Here is an 11,047-nt window from a genome sequence, read left to right as displayed (position 1 = left end):
TTCTTTTTTCTTTCTTTTTATTTTATTTTTTTGTTTTTTTAAGACAGAGTCTCCTTCTCTCACCCAGGCTGGAGTGCGGTGGTGCGATCCTGGCTCACTGCAACCTCTACCTCCCAGGTTCAAGTGATTTTCCTGCTTCAGTTTCCCAAGTAGCTAGGACTACAGGCACAGGCACATGCCACTGCACCCAGCTAATTTTTTTTTTTTTTTTTTTTTGGTAGAAACGGGTTTCACCCTGTTAGCCAGGATGGTCTTGATCTCCTGACCTTGTGATCCTCCTGCCTCAGCCTCCCAAAGTGCCGGGATTACAGGCGTGAACCACCATGCTTGGCCAGCTTCAAAATTTTTAAAACATGTTATTGCTCTAGATGGCTTCAAGTATTGTGAGATTTATAGTACAGTGTCTAAACTTCCTTTGTTTAATCAGATCTGTCAGCCTTTGGTGATATTGATGATGAGATGCTCCTTTTCCTGTCTCAGTCATTTCACTGACAGAAATAGCTTAGACTGGCCAGTCGAGGTGGCTCGTGCCTCTAATCCCAGCAGTTTGGCATGCCAAGGTGGGCGGATCAGTTGAAGTCAGGAGTTTGAGACCAGTCTGGCCAACATGGTGAAACTTCACATCTACTAAATACAAGAAATTGACCAGGTGCAGTGGCTCAAGCCTGTAATCCCAGCACTTTGGGAGGCCGAGAGGGGCAGATCACCTGAGTTCAGGAATTCAAGGCCAGCCTGGCCAATATGGTGAAACCCCGTTCTCTACTAACAATACAAAAATTAGCTGGACGTGGTGGCGCACGGTTGTTATCCCAAGTACTCGAGAGGCTGAGGCAGGAGAATCACTTGAACGCAGGAGGTGGAGGTTGCAGTGAGCCAAGATTGGCCCACTGCACTCCAGGTGACAAAGTGAGACTCCGGGCTGAGGTGGGAGAATCTCTTGAGGGAGGAGAATCCTGTCACTATACTCCAGCCTGGGTGACAGAGCGTGACTCAGTCTCAAAAACAAACAAAGAAATAGCTTAAACTGGGAGGCTTCAGACACAGACATTTATTTCTCATGAATTTGGAAAGTGGGAAACCAAAGAGCAAGATGCCAGCCAAATTGGTTCCTACTGAGAGCCTTCTTTAGGGTTTAGCCCAGCCATCTTCCTGCTGTGTCCTGACATGGGAGAAAGAGGAACAGGAAATGAGCTCTTTTGTATCTCTTTTTATGAAAGCACAAGTCCTGTTCATGAGTAGTCAACACCCATGACCAAATTCTCTCAAAGGGCCCATCTGCAGGAACATCCCGTTGGAGAATAAAAACTCTGAACATGCCTTTTGGCCAATAAGAACATCCCACCAGGGAGGCTGCGTCATATTGTTTATGTTTTTATTGTGCAATTTGAATGATAAAATGTTCTCTCTGATCTCAGTTTAAACATTTTCCCAGTACACGTTCTATGTTTTGTATTTTGTGCATAGTGAACTAGATAATGAAGGCCAACAATGCATATGTATCTATAGAATTGCTGTATTGCCTGGCTGTTTCATAATGTAGTTGTGACATCATAATTGCACCCTCTGGCACTGTTAGTCAATTTTTTTTTTTTTTTTTGAGATGAAGTCTCACCCTCTGAATCAGGTTGGAGTGCAGTGGTGCGATCTCAGCTCACTACAACCTCCACCTCCCAGGTTGAAATGATTCTCCTGCCTCCGCCTTCCAAGTAGCTGAGATTACAGGCACCCACCACCATGCCCAGTTAATTTTTTTGTATTTTTAGTAGAGTTGGGATTTCACCAGGTTGGCCAGGCTACTCTCGAACTCCTGACCTCATGATCTGCCCGCCTCAGCCTCCCAAAGTGCTGAGATTACAGATCTGAGCCACTGTGCCCTGCCGTTAGTCAGTTCTTATTCCTTATAATGCTGTGTACATTTTTGACTTCATAAATCAGAAGGTAGTGATCTTAACATGTATTTCCTTTCTTACATTGTGTGCTGGTGGTAAGTAAAAGTTGTGGAGTTTTTCTTAGCAGTGAATTGTTTAGAATTTTGCAGGTTGTATAAAGGTACTTATTTGCTTCCTGGTTTTATGCGTTACAATATTTTACTAATTAATTTTTATGATTGTACATAAGGCTTTTTGGTATGCGGTATGCAGTATAACTGACACAGTCCACTAGTTAATGTCACAAAGTCCCACCAGATGCTGTAGCTCACGCATGCCATCCCAGGACTTTGGGAGGCTAACGCAGGTAGAACAGTTGAAGTCAACAGTTTAAGGCCAGCCTGGCCAACATGTTGAAACCCTGTCTCTACTAAAAATACAAAAATTAGCCAAGCATGGTGGCATGTGCCTGTAATCCCAGGTACTCAGGAGGCTGAGGCAGGAGAATCGCTTGAAACCAAAAGGCAGAGGTTGCAGTGAGCCGAGATCAGGCCATTTAATTCCAGCCGATTGCGATAGAGTGAAACTTAATCTCAAAAATAGAAAAATTAAAAAATTATTTAAAATGTCACAAAGTGCCTTTTCTGTATGGATATAGGTAATTTTATGACAGTTATTCAGAAAAACATTGTTTTAACTTTTTTTGTTTTTTGAGATGGAGTCTCACTTTGTCACTCAGGCTAAAGTACAGTGCAATCTCGGCTCACTGCTACCTCTGCCTCTCCGGTTCAAACGATTCTTGTGACTCACCCTCCCAAGTAGCTGGGACTACAGACGTGGGCCACAACACCTGGCTAAATTTTGTAGTCTTTTCTTATCTTCTCAGTGCTGTGATTGTTTGACAATACAGAATTTCCATTGATTTTGGTTATCCTTACATAAACTTGTGGCTTATTTACCAATATAGTATTTCATGTGATCCTTTAGCATTTATTTCTATACAGCAGACATGAAGAATATATACTTTTCATTGATGTGACAATGATATTTTTTAGAAATTGTTAGACACTTTAGGGTCCCAGTGGAAAAATATTCCTTACTTCAGGTGACATACGTTTGTGCCCTGTCAGTGTTTTGTCACAATATTGGAAATAGGCTTCCATAAAAGTAATTTGAAGCACATGTAATCGCCCGTTATTTGTTAAAGAATCTTATGCTTTTCTGTTACTAAGCTTTGAGGGTCATGTTTCGAAAGTTTAAAGTAAGTATTGTTTTTTGCATCATAGTTACACATTTCAGCATTGTTTACCATCTGTACTTAACTTGAAAATTTTGGTGTTTATATTTTGTAGCTATTTCTTCCAAATGCATGAAGAAGGAGTTCTCATCAGCAGCGCAAGGCAATAGAGAAGTGCTCCATGCAGGGACTTTGCAGAGACATGAAAGTCATCACATTGGAGATTTTTGCTTCCACAATATTGATAAAGATATTCATAACTTTGAGTTTCAGTGGCAAGAAGATGAAAAAAATGGCCATGAAGCACCCATGACAGAAATCAAAAAGTTGACAGGTAGTACAGACCAATATGATCAAAGACATGCTGGAAACAAGCCTATTAAAGATCAGCTTGGATCAAGCTTTCATTCACATCTGCCTGAACTGCACATATTTCACATCAAAGGGAAAATTGATAATCAAGTTGAGAAGTCTATCAACGATGCTTCCTCATGTTCAACAGCCCAAAGAATTTCTTGTAGGCCCAAAACCCATATATCTAATAACTATGGGAATGATTTCCTGAATTCTTCATTACTCACACAAAAACAGGAAGTACACATGACAGAAAAATCTTTCCAATGTAATGAGAGTGGCAAAGCCTTTAATTATAGCTCACTCTTAAGGAAACGTCATATAATCTATTTAGGACAGAAACAATATAAATGTGATGTATGTGGCAAGATCTTTAATCAGAAGCAATACCTTGCAGGCCATCATAGATGTCACACTGGTGAGAAACCTTACAGGTGTAATGAGTGTGGCAAGACCTTCAGTCAGACGTATTCCCTTACATGCCATCGTAGATTTCATACTGTTGAGAAACCTTACAAATGTGAGGAATGTGACAAAGCTTTCAGTTTCAAATCAATCCTTGAAAGACATAGGAGAATTCATAGTGCAGAGAAACCATACAAGTGTAATGAGTGTGGCAAGACCTTCAGTCAGGAGTTAACCCTTACATACCATCGTAGACTTCATACTGGAGAGAAACTTTACAGATGTGAAGAATGTCACAAAGCTTTCTGTTTCAAATCAAACTTTGAAACACATAGGAGAAGTCATACTGGAGAGAAACCGTACAAGTGTAATGAGTGTGACAAGACCTTCACTTCGAAGTCATACCTTACATGCCATCGTAGACTTCATACTGGAGAGAAACCTTACAAGTGTAATGAGTGTGGGAAGACCTTTAGTCAGAAGTCATCCCTTACATGGCATCGTAGACGTCATACTGGAGAGAAACTTTACAAGTGCAATGAGTGTGGCAAGACCTTCAGTCAGCAGTTAACCCTTAAATGCCATCGTAGACTTCATAGTAGAGGGAAACCTTACAAATGTGAAGAATGTGACAAAGCTTACAGTTTCAAATCAAACCTTGAAATACATCGGAAAATTCACACTGAAGAGAATCTTTACAAGTGTACTGAGTGTGGCAAGACCTTCAGCCGGATATCATCCCTTACATGGCATCGTAGATTTCATACTGGAGAGAAACCTTACAAATGTGAAGAATGTGACAAAGCTTTCAGTTTGAAATCAAACCTTGAAAGACATAGGAGAATCCATACTGGAGAGAAACTGTACAAGTGTAAGGAGTGTGGCAAGACCTTTAGTCAGAAGTCATCCCTTACATGCCATCGTAGACTTCATCCTGAAAAGAAACCTTACAAATGTGAAGGATGTGACAAAGCTTTCAGTTTCAAATCAAAGCTTGAAAGACATAGGAGAATTCATACTGGAGAGAAACCGTACAAGTGTAATGAGTGTGGCAAGACCTTTAGTCGGAAGTCATCCCTTACATACCATCGTAGACTTCACACTGGAGAGAAACCTTACAAATGTGAAGAATGTGACAAAGCTTTTGGTAGGAAATCAAACCTTGAAAGACATAGGAGAATTCATACTGGACAGAAACCGTACAACTGTAATGAATGTGGCAAGACCTTTATTCAGAAGTCATCCCTTCTATGCCACCGTACACTTCATACTGGAGAAAAACCTTACAAGTGTAATGAGTGTGACAAGACCTTCCGTCACAAGTCATCCCTCACATGCCATCGTAGACTTCATACTGGAGAGAAACCTTGCAAGTGTAATGAGGGTGGCAAGACCTTCAATCAACAGTTAACCCTTAAATGCCATTGTAGACTTCATACTGGAGAGAAACCTTACAAATGTGAAGAATGTGACAAAGCTTACAGTTTCAAATCAAACCTTGAAATACATCGGAAAAGTCATACTGGAGAGAATCTTTGCAAGTGTAATGAGTGTGGCAAGACCTTTAGCCGGACGTCATCCCTTACATACCATCGTAGAGTTCACACTGGAGAGAAACCTTACAAATGTGAAGAATGTGACAAAGCTTTCCGTTTCAAATCAAGCCTTGTAATACATAGGGGAATTCACACTGGAGAGAAACTGTACAAGTGTAATGAGTGTGGCAAGACCTTTAGTCAGAAGTCGTACCTTAGACGCCATCATAGTCTCCATACTGGAGAGAAACCTTACAAGTGTAATGAGTGTGGCAAGACGTTTAATCAGAAGTCATACCTTGCATACCATCGTAGGCTTCATACTGGAGAGAAACCTTACAAGTGTAATGACTGTGGCAAGACCTTTGGTCAGAAGTCACACCTTACATGCCATCGTAGGCTTCACACTGGAGAGAAACCTTACAAGTGTAATGAGTGTGGTAAGACGTTTAGTCGGAAGTCATACCTTACACGCCATTGTAGACTTCATACCGCAGAGAAACCTTACAAATGTAATGAGTGTGGCAAAGCCTTTCATGGGCAGTCCGCACTTTACAAATGTAGTGATTGTCACCACGTCTTCAGTAATGCTACAACTATTGCAAATCATTGCAGAATCCATAATGAAGAGAGATCTTAGAAGTGTGATAAAACTGGCAAACTTTTCAGACATCATTCATACCTTGAACTCATACTAGAGAGAAACCTTACAAATGTGAAGAATGTGATGAAGCTTTCAGATTCAAATCAAACCTTGATAGTCATAGAAATCATATTAGAGAGAAACCTTAAAAGTGTAGTGATTGTGAAAGGGTTTTGAATCGAAAAGCGAAGCTTGCACGTCATCATACAATTCATCCTGGAGATAAACCTTAGAAATGTAAATCATCAAAAAAAAAAGTTTAGTCACAAACCAAGCCTTGAAAGACAAGAAAATTCATATTGGAGAGAAACCTTACAAGTGTAATGAATATGGCGTGGTTTTTAATCAACAGGTACACCATGCACATCATCATAGAATTCATACTGGAGAGAAGCCTTAGAAATGTGAAGCACGTGACAAAGTTTACAGTTGCCAGTCAAGCCTCGAGAGACAGGAGAATTCATACTGGAGAGAAAGCTTACTGATGAATGTCACAAAGTTTTCAGTTGCACATCAAACCTTGAAAGACCTAGGTGAATTCATACTAGAGAGAAACCATAAAAATGTAAGTTTGTGACAAGGCTTTCAGGTATGATTCGCACCTGGCACAACCTAGAATTCACACTGGAGAGAAACCTTACAAGTGTAACGAGTGTGACAGAGTCTTTAGTGGGCAGTCAACACTTGTTTACCATCAGGCAATTCGTGGTGTACGGAAACTTTACTGATGTAATGATTGTCACAAAGTCTTCAGTAATGCTACAACCATTGTGAATCATTGGAGAATCCATAATGAAGAGAGATCATACTAGTGTAATAAATTTGGCAGATTTTTCAGACATCATTCATACCTTGCAGTTCATTGGTGAAGTCATGCTGGAGAGGAACCTTACAAATGTCGTGATTGTGGCAAGGTCTTCAGTCACGCTTCATTCTATGCAAAACATAGGATAACTCATACAGGAGAGAAACCTCACAAGTGTGATGATTGTGGCAAAGCCTTTACTTCACGTTCACACATCATTAGACATCAGAGAATGCATACTGGACAGAAATCTTACAAGTGTCATCAATGTGCCAAGGTCTTCAGTCTGAGTTCACTCCTTGCAGAATATCAGAAAATTTGTTTTGGAGGTAGTTGTTCCAAATGCAATGAGTAGAGCAAACCGTTAAGCATTAATTGACATTAGAGTCAATTCAGCATTGAGTTGAGTTTGAGTTGATTTAACATTGAGTTCAAGCATTAATTGAAATTAAAGTGTTTATGTTAAAGGGATTGGGCTGGGCACTGGCTCCTGCCTGTAATCTCAGCATTTTGTGAGGCCAAGGGAGGTACATCACTTGAGGTCAGGAATTTGAGATCAGCCTGGCCAACAGACGTGAGCCATTTTCCCAGCCTGTTTTTTGTTTCTTTATACTGATAGGGATTTTTATGGGTATTGTGTTGAATCCAAATCACATTGGGTTATATAATTATTTAACAATATTTTTCCACAACATCAATATGGGTCGTAGCTCTGTTTTTAATCATTTTGATCAATGTTTGTAGATTTCAAGGTACGAACTTCTGAGCTTTTTAAGTTTATTTCTAAGTATTTCTTTACATTCTCCAGCAAATGGAAGTGTTTTAAAATTTTCTTTTAAAGTTTTTATTGTTAAAGTATGGAAATTCAACTAATTTTTGGTGCTGATACTGTATTGCGCAAATCCACTGAATATGTTACTTAGTTCCAGTAGTATTTTGGTTGACTCTTTGTGATTTTCTACACAGAAGATCATGTCATCTATAAACAAATATAATTTTACTTCTTTCTTTCTGATTTGGATGAGTTTTATTTCTTCTGCAATTTCACTGCTCTGGCTAGGACAGCCAGTATTGATTGAATAAAAGGGGTGAGAGCATTATTGCATCATGTGAGATCCTACAGGAAAAGCGTTCCATTTTCCCTGCTTGACTATTTACTCATTGGTCATTTCACAGATGGTCTTTCTATTGTTGAGGTACATTTCCTTTTCTATCTATTTTGTTTAGGATTTCTATGATGACTGGATTTTGAATTTTCTGAAATGCTTTTTCTCCATCTATTAAGATGATGTGGTTTTCATCTTTCTTTCTGTTCAAGTGGCATATCACATTGATTTGCTTGAATATGTTGAACCATCCTTGCATCCCAGAAATAAGTGTCACATGAATATCTACATTTTTTTTAATGCCCTCTTGAATACAGTTTTCTAGTGCAAGCAATCTTGGAGAAATTCATGGAAAAATAAGTATTTTGAGAAAATTGTGCATGAATTTCACAGTTTTTGCAACAAAATAAACTGGTACAAATCTGTTATAACATGTCTGAACAGGCTCTAGTTTATGGCACTCAGAAGGATAAGACATGAGTTTGAAAGGAGATTCTATCAAAGCAATATAAATTCTGCTAAAATTGAAACAAGAAGAAACATCAAGGCCGGGCACGGTGGCTCAAGCCTGTAATCCCAGCACTTTGGGAGGCTGAGACGGGCGGATCACGAGGTCAGGAGATGGAGACCATCCTGGCTAACACGGTGAAACCCCGTCTCTACTAAAAAATACAAAAACCTAGCCGGGCGAGTTGGCGGGCGCCTGTAGTCCCAGCTACTCAGGAGGCTGAGCCAGGAGAATGGCGGGAACCCGGGAACCCGGGAGGCGGAGCTTGCAGTGAGCGGAGATCCGGCCACTGCACTCCAGCCTGGGCGACAGAGCGAGACTCCGTCTCAAAAAAAAAAAAAAAGAAAAGGTTATGGAGATGATGCCCAAAAGAAATCAACAGTTTGTAAACAGGTAACTCATTTGAATCGGGACAAGACAGTGTTGAAGGTGATGCAAGGAGCGGCAGGCACACCATCTACATCAGTTTTTTGTTTTCTTTTCTTTGTTTTGAGACAGTGTCTTCATCTGTTGACCAGGCTGGGGTGCAGTGGTGTGATCTCAGCTCACTGCAACCTCTGCTTCCCGGATTGAAGTGATTCTCCTGTCTCTACCTCCCTGGTAGGTTGGGAGTACAGGGGCATGCGCCACCACACCCGGCTAATTTTTGTGTTTTTAGTAGAGATGGGGTTTCACCATATTGGCCAGATTGATCTTGAACTCCTGACCTCGTGATCCACCCACCTCGGCCTCCCAAAGTGCTGGGATTACAGGCGTGAACCACCACATCTGGCCCACATCAGTTTTACAAAAAAAAAAAATTAAGTTTGTTTGTGCCACAATGAAGAGGGCTGACAGGTAACAGCAGAAACAATAATCAGGAGTTCAAGAACAGGCTGGTTAACATGGTGAAACCCCATCTCTACTCAAAATACAAAAATTAGCTGGGTATGGTGGCAGGCGCCAGTAATCCCAGTTACTCAGCAGGCTGAGGCCGGAGAATCACTGGAACCCGGGTGGCGGAGGTTGCAGTGAGCTGAGATGGCGCCATTGCACTCCAGCCTGGGCAACAAGAGAGAAATGTTGTCTCAAAAAGAAAAAAAAAAAAAAAGATGTCAAGCCCCTTCTCTTCCTCTGTCCTCTTCGTGGTGTGTACTTGACTCTGCTTCTCGCCAGATCTTCTTGTAAGACTTTCAGGATTAAGCGATTCCTGACCAAGAAACAAAAGCAAAATCGTTCCATTCCCCAGTGGATTCAGATCAAAACTGGTAAGAAAACAGGTACAACTTTAAAAGGAGACATTGGAGAAGAACCAAGCTGGGTCTAAAAGGAATTGCATATGAGATGGCACACATATTTATGCTGTCTGAGTGTCTCAATCATGTTACCATGTCAAGCTGAAAATGTCACCACTATCTGGAGAATTGGACATGTTTTACTGGGAATATATTTTTTCTCTCTGAATCTGTTATGAACCCATTGTTTGGCTGGGGTCAGTAATGAATCTATGAGACTTTTCATTTAAAAAAAAGTCGGGGCCGGGCGCGGTGGCTCAAGCCTGTAATCCCAGCACTTTGGGAGGCCGAGACGGGCGGATCACGAGGTCAGGAGATCCAGGAGATCCAGACCATCCTGGCTAACACGGTGAAACCCCGTCTCTACTAAAAATACAAAAAAACTAGCCGGGCGAGGTGGCGGGCGCCTGTGGTCCCAGCTACTCGGGAGGCTGAGGCAGGAGAATGGCGTGAACCCGGGAGGCGGAGCTTGCAGTGAGCTGAGATCCGGCCACTGCACTCTAGCCCGGGCGACAGAGCAAGACTCCGTCTCAAAAAAAAAAAAAGTCAAATGATGTAATTCCATAGAGTACCTTAATTTGTGTATTGCTTTTTTTTTTTTTTTTTAACTCCACTGGGTTCAGTGGACCACACCTGTGGTCCTTGCACTTTGGGAGGCTGAGATGGGAGGATTGGTTGAGACCAGGAGTCTCCTGGGAATCTTCTCGCCTCCCATAACCCAGTTCATGACAGACCCTTGGACTTTACTAGTTTGGAAAAATCTACATAAAACAGTATCTGTGTCAGAGCATTATGTCAGTCACAAGCATGTGAAAGCAAAATAAAAATTGCTAAGCCAAAGAGAAAAATCAAGCTGGGAACTGTGTCAGAAAAACCTACCTTCCATTTTATTCCTAAATGAGATAGCTACAAGGATTTTTAAAAAGCTACATAGAGGCCGGGCACTGTGGCTCATGCCTCTAATCCCAGCACTTTGGGAGGCTGAGGTGGGCGGATCACCCGAGGTTGGGACTTTGAGACCAGCCCGACTAACGCAGAGATATCCCGTCTTTATTAAAAATACAAAAGTTGGCCGGGCACGGTGGCTCATGCCTGTAATCCCAGCACTTTGGGAGGCTGAGGTGGGCGGATCACCCGAGGTTGGGACTTTGAGACCAGCCTGACCAACACGGAGAAACCCCATCTTTACTAAAAATACAAAATTATTTGTATTTTTAGTAGAGACGGGGTTTCACCGTGTTAGCCAGGATGGTCTCGATCTCCTGACCTCGTGATCCACCCGTCTTGGCCTCCCAAAGTGAGAATTTATGTT

At 41.4% G+C, this 11,047-nt stretch overlaps 2 protein-coding genes across 2 annotated transcripts in view; both read left to right on the top strand.

The window, feature by feature from the left end:
• LOC105514824 (zinc finger protein 813-like) overlaps positions 1 to 6,039 on the top strand; it is a 13,648-nt gene extending 7,609 nt beyond the window's left edge. The window contains exons 3-5 of the mRNA XM_011946484.1: positions 3,221 to 4,106; positions 4,275 to 4,783; positions 4,868 to 6,039. Of these exons, the coding sequence (XP_011801874.1) occupies positions 3,221 to 4,106; positions 4,275 to 4,783; positions 4,868 to 6,039 (2,567 nt within the window). The remainder of the gene's footprint in view (positions 1 to 3,220; positions 4,107 to 4,274; positions 4,784 to 4,867) is intronic.
• Positions 6,040 to 6,371: 332 nt separating this feature from the next.
• LOC105514823 (zinc finger protein 320-like) lies at positions 6,372 to 7,202 on the top strand. The gene is made up of 3 exons (XM_011946483.1): positions 6,372 to 6,394; positions 6,632 to 6,752; positions 6,927 to 7,202. The coding sequence occupies exons 1-3, from the start codon at positions 6,372 to 6,374 to the stop codon at positions 7,200 to 7,202; spliced, it is 420 nt and encodes a 139-aa protein (XP_011801873.1).
• The last annotated feature ends 3,845 nt before the right edge of the window (positions 7,203 to 11,047 follow it).

The sequence above is a fragment of the Colobus angolensis genome, unplaced genomic scaffold (assembly GCF_000951035.1).
Source record: "Colobus angolensis palliatus isolate OR3802 unplaced genomic scaffold, Cang.pa_1.0 Scaffold25, whole genome shotgun sequence".
Classification (NCBI taxonomy): domain Eukaryota; kingdom Metazoa; phylum Chordata; class Mammalia; order Primates; family Cercopithecidae; genus Colobus; species Colobus angolensis.
The sequence above is the reverse complement of the archived record's forward strand: the minus strand, read 5'-3'. Positions and strand labels throughout refer to the sequence as shown.